Consider the following 17,040-nt stretch of genomic DNA (forward strand, 5'->3'; position numbering starts at 1 on the left):
TTGAAACAGCTGGTTTTGCAGAATGTTTACTCCAGTGCTTTTGAATATATAATTGTGGTAGTTGTGGTTGGATGTGGCAGGGAGTGCAAGTGTTTGTTCCTTGGAGGCTTTATGCATCCCTTTTGAAGTACAAAGTACTCTGAAATGGATATGTATTTAGTGGTGGGAAATTGTAATAGCACTTTTATGGTACTCTAGAGTGTTCAAACAATGAATTATCTCAGTGTTTTTTTTATTATGACTCTTTAACTTTATGCTTCATAACTAGTTTCTTGATTATAACAAATGTAAAATGAGCCCCTAATCTCACATATTTTGTCGGTAGTACAATCCTACTAACTGAATTGGCCCCATAAGGTCTTGGGACTACTTTCTGTTGGACTTCATTTGCAGGGTGGCAGCTCTATCATGAAATGTCTTCCTGGCCAAGAAGAGCAGTGGTTGTTGGTAGAAAATACTGAGTTTACCTAGCACCGCTCTGTTCCAAACAGCCATTTCATCTGCTTGTATCAACCAAAGAGCCTTGTGTATGTGTGATGGCAAGTAGAATCATTCTCCCTGCCCGTACTTCTAAGGAAGATGATTAAGGTTGCAATCCCACTTACCAAGGAGTAAGCCCCATGAACTCAGTGTGATGTTACCTCTGAGTAAACATGCATAAGGGTGTGTTGCCAATGCCCACTAAATATAGGACTGGATGATGTTTAACAGAGGTGTCACCATCTGTTGAGTAATGAGATGTAATGGTGTCCTTTTTATTTAAAAGTGAACTGATTTCCCCCCCTCCTGTGCATCCTACCCCCAGTTAACTTTGGTCCAGTGCCATATCTAATGTAAGCAGTGCCTATAATTCCATCATTAATTTATCCTTCTGAGTTAATGATTCCCAGCTGGCAAGCATATATTGCCTTAATTAAATCAAGCACCTTTTTGCATTTCCTAAGAGGGCAAAGCTGGACTCTTTTTTCCCAGAGAGGGTGAGAGCACCTTGCTAAAAACGGAACGTATTTTTATTTTATTTTTACGTATTTATGAACACTTTAATAAAAATATGTAAGTTTTAATGAAAATATAAGAATAAAATTAGCAAAAAGTATCCATAAAAACATCAAGAATAGAGATGCTCTTTTGACTCGACTAATCTCTGATATAACGCTTAAGTGATACAGCTCAGACTGCCCCAGGAAGCTTCTCCACCTGTAACTCCTGTTATGTAATGGCTGTCATGTCATAGCCAATGCAACCCTATCTATGTGCACACAGTTGTCTCCAGTAAAGATTCAAAGCAGTGTACAGTGGTACCTCGGGTTACATATGCTTCAGGTTACAGACTCCGCTAACCCAGAAATAGTACCTCGGGTTAAGAACTTTGCTTCAGGATGAGAACAGAAATTGTGTGGCGGTGGTGCAGTGGCAGCGGCAGCAGCAGGAGGCCCCATTAGCTAAAGTGGTGCTTCAGGTTAAGAACAGTTTCAGGTTAAGAACGGCCCTCCAGAACGAATTAAGTATGTAACGAGAGGTACCACTGTACAGTATTGCTAATTTCCCAGATTATTGCTTTCAGTGAATATGTGTATAAGATATGCATATGTGTGCACAGACCTACTAGCATATCCATTAACAATTTTCCAATTGTCTGCTGCTATTCACCCTAAAGGATCCCAAAGCTATTTACAAGACACATGTGCATGCAGAAGCATTTAGATTAATACACACAAAAAAGGTTCGGCTTTGGGATTGGTTATGAAAAGCATGTTATTTCATGCAGTTGTACCCCTTCTATGTACGTTCTTGCCCAGGAAATACAATGTGGAAAACAAACAAACCCCTTACTCAACCATAACTTAATTGGGAGGTCCTCTTTGACACAAGCATAGGAGGCCTAACATCTGGCTCTTTGAGATTGTTCTATGTCAAGCAACTGGAAATCTGAAAACTGACACTGGAAAAGAGGGAGTTTATGTGCAGCATTTTCTCCTGATGATAAAAATATGCTGCTGTCTTTTCCAGCCCCGAAGTGGTTACATTTTTTGTGTGTATTAATCTAAATGCTTCTGCATGCACATGTGTCTTGTAAATAGCTTTGGGATCCTTTAGGGTGAATGGCAGCAGACAATTGGAAAATGTTTACTGATTCTGGAGTGGGATTCCAAATAATTAGATTGAAATCTCTCTTCCTTTTGCTTTCTGGAGACTGTTAAAAGCGAGCCTTTGTCCTGAAGTAGAATTTATTGCAAAGGAAGGGATGACAGATGCCTTGAGAAGGGAGAGGAAATTGCAAGAATGAACTCTGAGCTTTTTATTTTTTCAGCTCATGTATTCACAGTAAAACTATTTTCTCTGTAGTTGACTATCTCTTTCTCAGATGAAGTTACTGAGCAAGGATGAATTAAAGGGGATGAAGTGCTACATTATCAGACTGCAATCATTTTAAGACCAGCTGAACCACAAGGGTGATTTGTAAAGTTAGGGGATGCAGTGGCAAGTTGTCATGTAGAGTAGGTTGTATTTTGAAGAACATGAAATATCATCCAAACACAACTTGCCTGACTCTTATTTTCTTGTTCTTATCTGGAATTTGAAGAAATGGAAACTTAAAAGACAAATGGGAACTCCCTAAGACCAAGTTCTTTAAAGAGTGCACTCTGAATCAAACATAGACATTGCTTTGCTGCTTAAATTCTTCCGGACTAAATAGGGAGTTATCGCAAATTAAACTTGCAAATACATCAATTTTCAAAAAGCACTCGGTCAGCCTTTTCTGAAACTTTATGTAAGTGGTTTGCTATAGAGGGATGAGCTCATATGGATTCATTGGAGCTTCTGATTAAGCGCTAAAACTTCAACTGTTTTATGTGTGGCAAGATAAAATTGCAGTGTGTCTTGTACAACACCATTCATTGTTTAATAACTGCTGTATGTGAGAACTTAAGATTGGACTTCCTTTAATCTTGTAAATTATTATGTATGGCAATAATGTATTATCTTTATTAAGAGTGGCATCTTGTTGTAAACATATGTGCTCTATATGGGAAATCAGTATTCCTTTAAATTTTGATGTTGATGTATATTCGCAATGTACTGTTCCATTTTACTTTTTATTACTAAGAGATGTACTTTTTTGTTCTGTTTTCTTTTTTTTCCTTTTCCTTTTCCTAAGTTTTCTTTGTGTGTCTATGTTGATTTTTAAACCAATAAAGATTGAATTACAAAAAAAAAAATTTTGATGTTGTTAACTAAAAATCTTGCTTTAATAGGCATTGATTGCTAGGAGGAACTTGTTTTAATGTGCATTGGTGGCGGGGGGCTGCTGGAAATGTAACACCTGCTTAGGGTTGAAGTTAAAGAGAAGCAATTTGGTAGTTGGAATATAGCCGTTGAAAGTGACAGAAGCCTGAATTTTGTACCTGACGATTTGCAAAAGGAACAGGGTGGGAGGCTGTAAATACATGAAGGTTGGTTTCGGAGAACAGATACTTATTTGAAACATTTACAGCGTGCCTGCCTGCTTTCCCACACTCACTTTGTATATTTTAAAACAATGTAGATGAAAACAAAAGTAGATGAACAGAAAAATGCTCCTACAAAAACCAAAATCTTTAAAAGATGGCTTCTGTAACTTCCTTCCACACTGGGAGGTACGAAACACTATAGTAGTTTGTTTTCAACCTTCTTACATAGTTGTGATTCGTATTTATTACTATTATTATTATTTCTTAAATTTCTAGACCACCCTTCACCTGAGGATCACAGGGCGGTTTGCAATATAAAAACACAAAAATATACAACACAGTAAGAAACAAAAGCAATACCTCCCACTGTTTAAAAGGCCATATATTGTTTAACCAGCCAAAGGCCTGGAAGAAGAGGAATGGTTTTGCTTGGTGCCTAAAGATGTGCAACAAAGGTACCATGTGAGCCTCCCTAGGGAGAGCATTCCCCAAGCAGGGAGCCGCTGCAGAAAAGGCCTGTTTTTGTTTTGCCACACTCCAGATGTCTCGTCCGGTTAGGTTCATGTTTAACTGATAGGGTATTATGGTATAAGCTGTCCTGAAGATTGCTGCCTGATTTCTCCCCCATTTTGCTGGCACCTCTGTTTGAGAACCCATTAGGTTGTATCCAGTGATAGACAGACTCAGAGTAAACACATTGAAATTGATGGACGTGACTTGCTTAGGTACATTAATTTCAATGAATCTACTTTGAGTAGAATTTATTTGGCTACAACCCATTGTCGTGGTCCAGCTGCAGATATGATAAAGTACTAATGCAGAGTTGTTACTGGTAGCCTGGGTGTGGAATGAGTACATATTTTTGTTTCCAGGTGAGAGCCTTGATTTACTGTTTCTACATTTTACATTTGTACAGTAGGTTTGCAGACACAAAGATAACAGCTGGGAGACAAACATAACTTGGGCTGGATTGGATAATACAGACCGATCACTCTCCTATGTGTAATGGCAGGGGGTGAGAGAGCACCTTATCTCGCTGCTCATGCATATACCTCAGATACCATTGTTTATCCACGTTTTAATAAAATAATCACTTATGGTCTACATGTGCAAAATTCAAAGCATACAGATTCACTTTACACAGTTGATTTCTCATATAAAATTGTGTAGTGTCTTCTGAGCTTACACTCACTGGATTTTCTGCATGCAGGCCCCATTGAAGCATTTTTCCGTTGCTTGGATAGCCAATGGTGTTGGAGGCAAGATAGGAACACTCCTGCTTTCCACCAGGTGTAGGGGAAAGATCTGGCTCTGTAATATCCAATCCAGCCCATAGTGGTTAAGAGACCCAGGAAGCCCTCGATTCAAATCTTCTCAACCGTGAACACACTAAGGTGGCTTTAGGCAGGCTGTTATCTGTCCGTTTCGATCTCTTCCATCTGTAATATCCTGAGGTAATTTAAGTGAAGTACTATGACCACATGAAAACGAACTATAGAAATAAATTGTTACTGTTTTGCAGATACTTTAATGTGTATTGGCCCTAAGAAATGTAGCCTGTCTCCTCTTCACCCCCTCCTTTACTCCCAAATTTTAGGGTACTTGGCATCTGAACAAAATAAACTAGACAATAAAACTGAGGCACTACACTAATGATGTTATGAAGCAGGATACTAAAAATTGCTATCTCTTAGATACTCTGCTGTTAACTCTGGAAAAGTTAATTACAATTTAGTAAATAAGTTGTTCTTGAAACTGCAAAATATCCAACTTGAGCTGACCATGGAAGTTGTTAAAACAGATTCATAATGTGACAGGTGGAGCTAGACTAATCTCAACAGTGCTAGCAGTTTATTGTCCTGACAATTGGGTGAATACTTTCATTTTGTTTCCTGCATATCTAGATTTTCAAGGCAATGGATGTCTGAAGATTGCAAATCATGCAGCTGCTAAACTCTTTTGCCCTTAATTCTTATAGGTATCTTATATTGGTCAAGATTGCAAAGAAATCCCAGCATTCCTAGGAAGAAACTATGGACGCATTGCAAAAAGACTGGATCTTAGCTTCAACTTGTTAAGGTACGTCATGCTTTGGGTTTGACCATGGAGCAACACAAATGAAGCCTTTCACATTTTTAAAAGAAAGTATTAGTTTTACTACATGTCATCAATTTCTCTACTGATGTATTGTTTACCCAATTATACGAATAGTGCATTAATATAGAGCTAGTCTGTATGCAGAAAAGAGTTTATGGTTAACACTTTCTTTGGATATTTCTTTGGAAGAAGAATGAAGAGGAGATTATCAGTTGCAAGTATCATTTTGCAATGTAATGGATGCAGCTTACATTGTACAAAAAATTTGCACTATTTTTCATCTGCTTCTGCTGAAAGAAGAGATGAATGAAAATGTGTTCTCAGAACAGATCAGGAATTGCTAAGTTCTCTGAACTGTCTGAGACTTTGTTGAGTCTCTTCCAGGATGGGATTGCTTTAGAATAATTTTTAAACTCAAGTTTCCTATTTTCAGATATGAAATGTATTTATTGAACAAGCATGCTAATTTACCTATCGAATTGGTTGCTGTAGCAATAGGAATGTATTGGATTACAACCAAATATAGCCTTTTAACAACAGGAGCTTAAGGTAAAAGCCATATATTCCATATGCCTTATGCACGGCAGAATTATGTTTGCTAAGAGATACATTTTCGTATGCCTTTCTCTGTACATATGCCAGGATACAAAGTGCTATCTCTTACTTGAAGGCTAGGGCTACAATCCAATGCACAAATACTTGGACATAAAAATAGTTATTTACTTCTGAGTAAAATGTGTGTTTAGGAGCAAGATAATGGTGCAATCAGTGTTCGCCCCCCACCCCCATGGAATGGATATTAAACGAGTGGTCATCAGAAATAGTCATAATTTAAGACAGCATTGTAGGGCTAAAGTTGGAGAGCGTACATTACTATGCTGTCCACCTGAATGGGCTCAGTGGATTATTTTGGTGACCTACAGAATGATATCTCCTGGATCCTAGTGTTTGCGATGAATTTCTAGTCCCTGGTTCTAGTAGAAAACCCACACTAATCAATGCTATATGTAACTTACTGGCTGCACTTGCATGTCACAATCTTAACTCTACAAACTGTGGCTTGAACTCTACTTGCAATCCTTGTTTGGAGCTCTTGCTCAAACATCTCTTGCTGATGTGTAACAGCAAACTGGTTTAATAAAACCAGAAAATGTTCAGTTAAACTGAGCACACACAGGGAGGAAGGAACGCATGAATATGGTGTTAGTTCCTGATCCTGGCAGTACTTAACCACAAATATATTTCCCCACTCCATGTTATCCCCCCCTCCTTGGATAGGAAAGCCTTTTACTTAATGTATATATTGGTCACAATTCAAAGCTTATAAGTAAAGCCTTCAACTTGTTTCTATGTATTTCATGTTTCCTTTTAAAGAAGGCTATTTTAAGAGAATCTGGGCTGGTTTGAATGTAACATCCCCGACTTGCTTAACCGTGGTTTGGGATCATGCCTTCTCATCGTGCATCTGCTTCAGCACTGTAATCCTGATTCCTTCTTTGAATAGATTTCTGTTATATCCAAAATGTGGGTTTGGTTGCAGCCTGCCCTTTCTCCCCTTCTTGGAGCTGCAGGGTTGATTGTTGGGGTTATCAATTAGTCTGCACAGTGCCCTCTGGCACATGTAGATTTTAGGTTTACTATAAATTCTATGCTTGTTTATCACCCATACTGAATAATTTACCTTTATGTTGCATTACCAACTTGAGGGGGAACCCGCAGCAGTAGGGAATTCCCTCCTCTTTCAGGGCTGTTATAAATGGTCAAAATGATCTGGCCTGTGTTGCTTCTTTGACCCAATGGTGTTCAAATTGCACTGCTATGTCTCTTGGTGTGTCAGATGAGTGAGAGTTGGTGCCAGATACTCTATGCACACATTCTGTGCATGTCAGAAAGAGGAGTAAACTCAGATCCATGCTATTCCACAAGAAACTGGGGCACATCCACCCCTTACAAGATGTGTGTCTAAATCCACATACATGTCTAGCACTCATACAAACTCCCAAGAGGTTTAGGATTTTTATTATACATGTGACTGTTATGGTTATGTGTTCCTACAACTGACCTTATGCTCACAAGAAGTTCATGCACCAGATAAATAAATAAAGATTAGTTTATTACTTGAAATGAAAATGACAGAGTAAATGGATGCTGCTTTCAGACAGCAATGTTGCAATATAAGCGGGCAGCAAATCATATAGCATACACACCTTGATTCTGAGAGTAAAAAGTATTCCTAACCATACCAAAAGCCTAAAGAGTGGGTGTTACAATTTGCCACAGCACCCACACTAAAAGTAAAGTGAGAATGGGAGGGGGGTGTTTTTCTGTTCTGAGGTAAACAGTCTGTTCTAAGTCAGGGATCTACCATTAAAATCCTATACTGTATTAGCCAGGCAACAGAAATGTCTTGGCCACTCATCTGTTCCATGTCCAGCAAGAGTGAAAAGGAAGGTCCTGTTGGAGTTTGAGCTAATCTGGGGTTTAATTATTTTGGATCTGTATTACCTTGTGGAGAAGAGAGAGAAGTCTTTGGGATGAGTAAGTGTCAACACCTTTATTCCTTTGTATTATTATTTCCTACAAATTGGTATCTGTTTACTATTCTGTTTACTCTGTTAAATTTGAAGGTGAAAGGACATGGCTCTAGTGAGAAATGACACCCAGTTTACATATTTCTTGAATCATGAATTCACCTTTGGAAGAAGATTATTTTGTCTGTGTGGAACTCTAATCTTTCTTACAGGAGGTGAAAATTTCCTGGTAACCACATCAGACCCTGCCTAGTTTTTGCAAATGTGCTAGCAGTTTTATTGCTGTACAAAAGTTTAGTGTGCTGATCCTGTACATTAACTACTGAGAGGTCAGCGTATTTACTCATACCTTCCTGGAAATGTTTAAGACAAGGACTGGTACCAAGGTCAAAACAGTTCATAATGAGAGTCTTTTTTATATCAAGTTATACCAACTTCATGGATACCATGATTTGCTTGAATGAACCATAGAAAAAGTTTGGATTGGCAAACACCATTACACTCCATCTCATCTTTCTCTGGAATCCCCTTCAGGCCAAATCTCCCTCCCCCCATTTTTTGTCCTTCAGTTTCAATTCCAAGTCCACAGACACCATTTTTCAGCCGCTGTATTTGATTGGTTTTCAAGGCATAAGAACAGCCCTCCCCGTCTACCAATAGGGCTTTACAGATTTTAACTCCCTTATCCCTTTGTCACACTGTTTGTCGGTTTTGTGCCTTAGAGCCACCCCATATCATATTGTCCTTGTCCATTTCATCTGGCAGCTCTGCAGGTTCAATAGAAACAAGTAAAGAGATATAACTTATTCATTTCCACAACCAACTAGAATTATTTATTTTGTTCCTAACTGGCTTCCAGTTTCTTGGCAAACTGTACTTTGACATTCTATATGAATCTGGCACACAATGGTTTCCTCACACTACAGGTTGCCTTCAAACTAGGATCAAGCAGAAGGTTTTTATTGTGGTTCACCACTTATGATAAATTGTTGTACATGAAGAGAGGATGTTAGCCCAAGGTTCACTGATTTCCATTCAACTATACATGCTGTCATGAGCCTCGTGAAATTGCTTTGGTGGGATTGGTCAGAGGGGGATGACAAATAGGGAGAAAATGGGAAACTAGAGGAACAGGATCTTGGGAAGGGCCCAGTATGCTACGAGATCTTAGTTTGAATCCAAGGGAGGGGCCAAGCAGATTGTCAGAGGAGAGGTCTGCCCCAGTGTCACCGAACACACCAAGTATAATCACAGCTGGCTTGTGTAACCCTTGTTCTGCCTCTCACCAGTGAAGAGCCTCCCATCTTCGTCAAAGTACTTGTAGAAAAATCAGTGAACCAAGCCTGTTGCCTCCCTCCTTGTCAAAAAGGGTGAGAAGATGACTGTGCCAGTCTAAACAAACTCTGCAAATACAGCCTACTTGGGGGAGTGCCTGTCTGCTTGCCCCGTCCTGTGGCTTGGGACACCAACTGCACAAATGACTGTGCCTGCCCCCACTTTTCCAAAGGAAAGCTTTGGATGGGCATATCAAATGTTGGGACAATGTCTTAGCTTTTGCCTAGCCATGGACTTAAGAGAGCTGTGACAGCTGTTAACCTGAATGCTTTTTACGCTGGCTTGTGTATCGAACTGACCTATACATTAAAGCCTTTGCCAAAAATGAAATTGGTAAGCTGAGTACTGCATCTGCTAGGATGGGCCAGGACAAATGCAGTCATTGTTGCCTGTACTTATTGTTTCTTGTGGATTTCTTGAGATAGGCTTGTGCAGCTTCTGTTGACCAAGTGGCTTCACGGTCCTTCCTAATCCTACCCACTCTTCTTTCCATCCGCCTGACTGCAGATGGAAATTAAAATAGCTTTCATTTCCCATTGTTCCAATTTGGGTTCTTTTCTGAGTAGCAATGATTATATTAATTAAGGACTTTTTGTCATCTCTCTCTCTCTCCTTTTTATGGTAATTCCTATGTGAATATAAATCTTTAAATGTAATTTTTAAAATAGCATGAAATATTATGAGAATCTGGTTTTAATGAGAGATTTCTCATGGTTCCTGGAAAATTTTAAGTAGAAAAATGTAAGGTAAAATTACTGACAGCAGCTATGCAGATTCCTCTGTCTAATTATTCTAGGGGAAGTAAACAGACCTTGCTTTCAATGGAGTAGCTGAAATGAATTAGGTTGACAATCTTCTGACACATTTGCCTACTTAAAAAATTAGGAGGAGAGAAGGCAGCTGAATATGTTGAATGTTTTGATGAGCATAACAAGAAAAAAAACCTAAAATTCATTTGTATCTTGCACTAGCTATATGGGACATATGAACTGAGCTGATAAAGGCATGAAATTCTCTGCTTTGCTTAAAAAAATATATTTGAGAGACAAGGGGTGCAACCCAGAGAAGGTTGGGGACACTAAGTGTCATGAGAACAGAGGCCAAGGATCCAAAAAAATGTGCTGTTAGCTCTATGTGCCCATAGCAGCTTTTGTCTTGTGTTCAGGAAATATATTGGATTCAAAGGAAATTTGGGATGTGTCCTTAGAGCAGCTGCTGTTTCAAGAGCAAACACTTTTTGAAGTGGCAAACAATTTTTGAAGTGGGAGGCTTTTACAAAAATGTCTTGTGATGTGACTCGGGGAGTTTGCACTTCAAAGACTCAAACAGTGAAAATCTGAGACTGTTTAAGGTAGATCTTTAGGTTCTAGCCATAGCTTAAGTCTCATAGATCTTGGTAAATGAGACCTGATTGCTGACTGAGAGACAGAAGTATTGCTTGAACAGAAAGGAAAATTGGAAACTAAAACATACAGCTTCAAGAGGCAGCTGTGAAACTATGATGCTATGAGGTTGCCAGACCTCTTTTAAGCTGCCAAAGAGTGAACAGTCATGCAGTTGGTAGGGTGCAATGCTATGGCCAATCTTCAAATGAAATATTCGAGTGTTTGGCACAATATCACTTAGTTGCCTTGAGATTCTCTAGAGAGAATCCCTGATCTATTTGTCAGCTGCCAATTCCAGTAGAATTTAGGGTTGATTCCCACATGCTTTTTGGATGCCTTCATCTGCCCACCTGCAGTAAAACATGTATGTCCCATATTGGTCTCTACAGCCATAGCAGGTGCTGTAACTCTCCAATGGTTTGACCAAAAGGTGCATTCTTCCATTGTCTCCCGAGACAGACGGATGCCAACAGAACAATTGGTGACTTTCAGGTGAATGTGTGAACAGCGTGCTTTGGAAAATACTGAGTTTAAATAAACAATAGGGTGATGGGAAACTTCTGTCTAAGGTGGCTTATCTCTGCTGCTGGTTAATCTTTTACAGCTCATTCATGCATGCAAGTCTGTCAGTGGTGGATCTGCATATCTGAACAGTTCAGAGAGTCTCCTAATTTTCTCTAGGGTGTGCTCAATAATTTTAGAAGACAGCTGGAAGAAGGGTTGATGATTTTCCAAGGGTGATGCCAGTCAATCCATTGTTGAGGTCAGAAGAACTCAAAACTCTCTTCACAAGGGTGCACTTGTGAATGCTACTTCTGCTGAAGTGTTAGACAGCATTTGGATTCCATTTTGCAGGTAACTTCAAGGTTTTAAAATTTGCCTGGGACACCACTTACTCCATCCCTCTTACATCTCTTTGCGTGGCTTATTATTGTAGCAACAAAAGAAAGATTTAAGATAAAGCACGACATTCTCATTATAGTCCTTAAGACGAATCTTCATTCACTTTAATATGTGAGAAAAATGCACTATTGTTAAAACTTTTCTTTATGGGTACATTTATTAGGTACTGGGAATATTTTCACTGTAATTGGGTAAATCTTAATAGTAGCAATTGCATATTTATCAGTGTGAGAGGCTGTTATTAATGTAGCTGTCATGCACAAACACATTTCTGCATGAAATCCATTTAGTATGTGCATTATTCGGTCTGGAATGTCACCGGGACATCAAAGCCCCCCTTAGGCATAAGAGCCCAGTGCCCTGCTGCGGCTGCAGAAGGGGCTTGATCAATAAACGTAACATGTTAATGCGGAGCAAATAGAATAAAAGATTTTCTTTGACAAGACATGAAAAATCACCTTGTGTCAGCTGGCATGGCGATGCCATTTCAGCAGAGACATTTGCAAACTTGATCTGACAAGTAAAGAGGAGAGATGATGGTTATAAGGTGCTTTTGTTTCAAACTTCTTTTTTGACCTGTCAGGCTTTGAAGGAGCCTGAATGGCCCTTTTTTGTCATGTGAAAATTGTAGTCTTAGGCAGTTATGAAGCAGTTATCTCTTCTCAAATTGTGAATGCTGCTGTTTAATTGATTCACTTAGCATTTGAAACTGTCACGCATTAATAATTGCTAAATCCTGTAGGTACTCTCTGATGTGTCATGCTTAAATGTGTAGTTATCAGAAAATTAATATCCTTAATGAACCAGCGCTTTAGACTAGCATTGCATGAAATTCTCCTTTGCCCTTTCATTTGCTGAATGTATACCAGCCAGTTTTCAGAGTGAACCCCTCCTGGAGGATGGTGCATTCTTTTTGATGCCCGACAATTGCCAGATTTGCTTTGGGTACACAGTGTGCTAAATGACAAATACAGTAATTATACTGGAGTTAGTAATTAACATAATTATAGTCAATTATGACAAATACAGTGCAGAGCTAAATAAATGAGAGGGGGGAGAAATTAGCAAGCTAATTGATTTATCTTGTTCGGTGTTTGCAACTGGCAGTTGTAGCCTTTTCCCCCCTCCTTGGGAAATAAAGTGATGTTTACACATACTGGATCTTGTTGTGAAGCCGTTCCGTCTTGCAACTCTTCTGCACACTTTTCTAGATTTTTTTTTAAAGACTGAAACTTGAGAGGGGGAATTTCCTCCACCTTACTTAATACTGAGGTGTTTTTTTATTGCCTAAAACTAACCCGTTGAATTTGGTGCATGTAATTTTATTTTTCTTAAACAGATTTGCCTTTGCTTATCCACCCATATAGATTTTGTTTCTGCCGTAAAGTATTTGAAGCTTATTGTAATTCTTTTCCCTGTGGCTTGTTCGCACAGATTGCGTCAAGTAACTAACGAACTTGTACAATTTAGTTTGTTGTTCTAAAACCATCCAATATGAGATGCTTGCCTGTATTTCTCACTTGAATCAAAAGCTGTTCTGATTGAAAACTCTGATAGAAATTGCAGAGGGTGCTAACACTTTCTTGTGTTTAAGTATGGATTTATTTCAAACAGTTTAGAAAAATAGGGTCTGGAATGAAAAAATGCTACGCATGATTTTCAGCATGTTGATAGGAGATTTCCAGCTCTCTCTTCCTGGTGGCATCTTATAACTCCCCTGTCCCTGAAAATAATGGGCCTTTTGTATCAGCACTCCTTAAAGTGTGAAGGGCTACTGTCAGTAGTATAAACGAGTAACCGAAGTGCTGCCTGGAAGTAACCTGTACAGGCAGGTCCCTCTAGAATTAAACCAGGAGCTATATTACACACACACACACACACACACACACACACACACACACAGACACAGAAGAGCCAGTGTGGTGTAGTGGTTAGGGGGTCAGACAAAGAGCTGGGAGACCAGGGCTGCATCTAGACACATCAAAGAAGTGTTTCAGTTAAACGTGTTTTAAACTTTGAGAAATTGCATTGGCAAAAATGGAACTCCACATCGCCATCTGGTGTTACAGTGTTATAATGCATATACAACATGTATAAAACACTTTTTCTTTACCAATCTAGCTGAGTCCCAGGCCATGAAGATTGCTAGGTGACTTATGGCCAGTCTCCGCCCCTCAACCTAATGTAGCTCACAACAGTGTGGGTTTTAAATGGAGAGGAGGAGAAAACTATGTATGTCACTTTCAGCACCTTGGAGAAAAAGGTGGGATATAAATTCAAACAAATAAACAAACTTTTATCTTGCCCCTTTTTCTAAGGTTGCCCAGTAAAGTAGTAAAACAATAACATTAGAACCACGCTTAAAGCATTTTAAAACAATAACATCTAAAACCAGTCAATGTTTTTGGTTCTGTCAACTTCGGGTGGGAAAAAGTTTTGATTTCTCATTTTTTTTCTAGCCAAATGCTCAGTTTTTCCCATTTTTCCCATTTTCTTTCAAAAAATCTGCACATTTCCCCTAATCCAGGCATTTTTCTAGCATACTGTATGTGTTGGTGTGTGTATCTGCATATCTCTGTGTTCAAATATTTCAGTTGGAGAAGAGAACTGTGAGTTTCAAAGGATAAATGTTTTAGTTTGCTTATTGGTTCAGGAATTGCAGAATAGGTAGGGTTCATGTTAAAATGTGACCTGAAAAAAATTCTCTTCCATCCCTAGTATATGCAGAAGGAGGAGATTGAAAAGGCGCAGAGATTTTTCTAGAACAGCAAGGGATAACTCTGAAATCAAATGTGACAAGGGTACTGGTCCAGACACACTCAAACGCTCTCTCTAAAATCACCATTCAAGATGCTGACACAGTAAAGAATGATAAGAGGAGCAGGAAACTACTACATCATGAAAGCCTTTGTCTTTTACTCTGTACTTTGCTCCCCCTGCTTGGTGCTGAAGAAGTACCCAATGTCCTGCAAAAAGGAGGTGGCAACCTTGGTAACATTGCAGGCACAATACAATTTGGTTGCTATTTTTGTGTGTGTTAGCCATGCTAAAAAGAGCCACTCTGATGTCACTCTGTCTATTACGTGAAGTGGCGCAGACGATTGTCATAGAGCAAAATCAGGAAAACCTGATTATCATGACAGCATCAAAGACCAGTGCATTTTTTTCCAGGCTGAGGAGCCAGTGTGTCAGATTAGACATGCATATATAGTAATTATGCTGTCATCCAGGTCATAGTTAATATAGGTTTGTAATTCAAGTTAGAGTCTCTTTCAGTGAAGAGACACTGACAACCAGGGAAGGCTTGTGCTTTGAGTTTTTGTGGTTGGTTTCCATTATGTGGTCAGTTGGTGGCTGAGCAGTTATTTTTGTCTTGGTTGCTCTTATTTCAGTGTTATTTTGGCAATAGTGAGAGGACTCCTGGCCAAGATCTTAGTTTATGTTATGATGCCTTCTTGCATTTCTTCCTCTTTGCTAATTCCTTTTTCAGCTTGTGAACAAAAGACAAGAGAATTGTTAGGAAAACATGTTTAAAAAGCAGTTGATAGATTTTGTGCTATACTGAAATTTCTATGTCAATGGAAAAACTTTTAGCCTGAATTCAACCGTTCAGTTTGGATTTCTTGACTGCACTGACATGCAATTTGATTTTAAATGCTGCATTTACAGCTCTCTGGGGTTAAGCTGCTTGAGGACTGATTTGGCATGGGGAAATGGCACTGTGCCCCCTTCCCCATCTGCCACCTCTTCACTCCTGATTGCCTTCACCAGAAGAGGGTTTTCGTTATTTAAAGGGGGCCATTGAACCATCATTTAACATATTTATATGTAGTGTGCAGTTTATAATTTCTGGTAACATGCTTGTCAGATATATGTGATATTGTTGATTTTCAAACTATAAGCACTCTGCTTGTTTGAGGCTTGGTATACTGAGTGTTGTTGTTGTTGTTGTTGTTGTTGTTGTTGTTGTTGTTGTTATAACACTATATTACCAGATCTTCACCTAAGGCCTCAGGGCAGGTTACAACCATTAAAACATGAGAGATCTTATATATACAGTGGTACCTTGGGTTAAGTACTTAATTCATTCTGGAGGTCCGTTCTTAACCTGAAACTGTTCTTAACCTGAAGCACCACTTTAGCTAATGGGGCCTTCTGCTGCTGCTGTGCCGCCGCTGCATGAGTTCTGTTCTTATCCTGAAGCAAAGTTCTTAACCCGAGGTACTATTTCTGGGTTAGCAGAGTCTGTAACCTGAAGCGTATGTAACCTGAAGCGTATGTAACCCAAGGTACCACTGTGTGTGTGTGTGTGTGTGTGTGTGTGTATAAAATACCCAGGCAAAAAAGGGCAGCTCCAGCACAGCTGTCAGCCCAACATTGGTGTCAAAGGTAAACTAGAGGAAAGCATTATAAATGATCCAGGACAGAAGACCAAGCCTTGCTCACAGAGGATCAGTATGGTTTCTAAAAAAGGAAGTATCAGGTCACCAACTTAGAGTATTTTAAGGGTGGTATGTAAACATGTAGAGTAGCTATAAAGTCACTATGAAAGTAATTGAATGTTACACTAAGGTGATTATTCTGTCAGGACAAGCATTTCAGCTTCCCAAACAGAATGGTCCACCCTATTCTTCTGCTGTGTGCTGTTCTGAGGGTATCCTGACCACTCCCAGCAGAGCCAATTTCAGAGGGTGCACAGAGAAAGGAGAGGAAGAGTGCAGGGTTTCTGCTGACAGGATTCATTAGCTGAATTCTCCCCAAATACTTGAATTTTCAAAAAGCCTTTGACATAGTCTAGGCATAGGCAAACTCGGCCCTCCAGATGTTTTGGGACTACAACTCCCATCATCCCTGACCACTGGTCCTGTTAGCTAAGGATGATGGGAGTTGTAGTCCCAAAACATCTGGAGGGTCAAGTTTGCCTATGCCTGACATAATCAGTTGGCAAAAGTTTCAAAAAAAGTTTTTTTCCAGTAGTCATGGGATAAAATAGGACCTAACTGCTCATCAGAGAAAGGTAGTAATAAACATTAGTTTTCACAATGTCTAGAAGCAGTTAGTGTGGTCTCTCAAATATCTTTATTTGGATGGCTTGCATTTAACATTCATAGATGGTCAGGATTGGGGGTGAGTAGGTAGACTAACTTAATCAATGACCCCCAAACTATTCAAGATGGCATCATTTCAAGCAGCCTGTGAGGAGATTCAGAATGATCTCTTCTGGATGAAAAGATATAAAAATGGCATATATATTTCAATGGAAGTTAGTGCAAAGAACAGCAAATTCCAACTTCACATTGTGCTTCAAAACAAAACTTTACTGGGAACTACCTACGT

At 39.2% G+C, this 17,040-nt stretch overlaps 1 protein-coding gene across 1 annotated transcript in view; it reads left to right on the forward strand.

Annotated features, from left to right (window-relative positions):
* The window catches only part of LRMDA (leucine rich melanocyte differentiation associated), a 744,858-nt gene that overhangs the window by 9,318 nt on the left and 718,500 nt on the right, over positions 1-17,040 (forward strand). Inside the window, 1 exon segment of the mRNA XM_079977056.1 lies at positions 5,431-5,531. Coding sequence (XP_079833182.1) covers positions 5,431-5,531 — 101 coding nt within the window.

This window comes from Podarcis cretensis (assembly GCF_951804945.1).
Source record: "Podarcis cretensis genome assembly, chromosome: 5".
Classification (NCBI taxonomy): domain Eukaryota; kingdom Metazoa; phylum Chordata; class Lepidosauria; order Squamata; family Lacertidae; genus Podarcis; species Podarcis cretensis.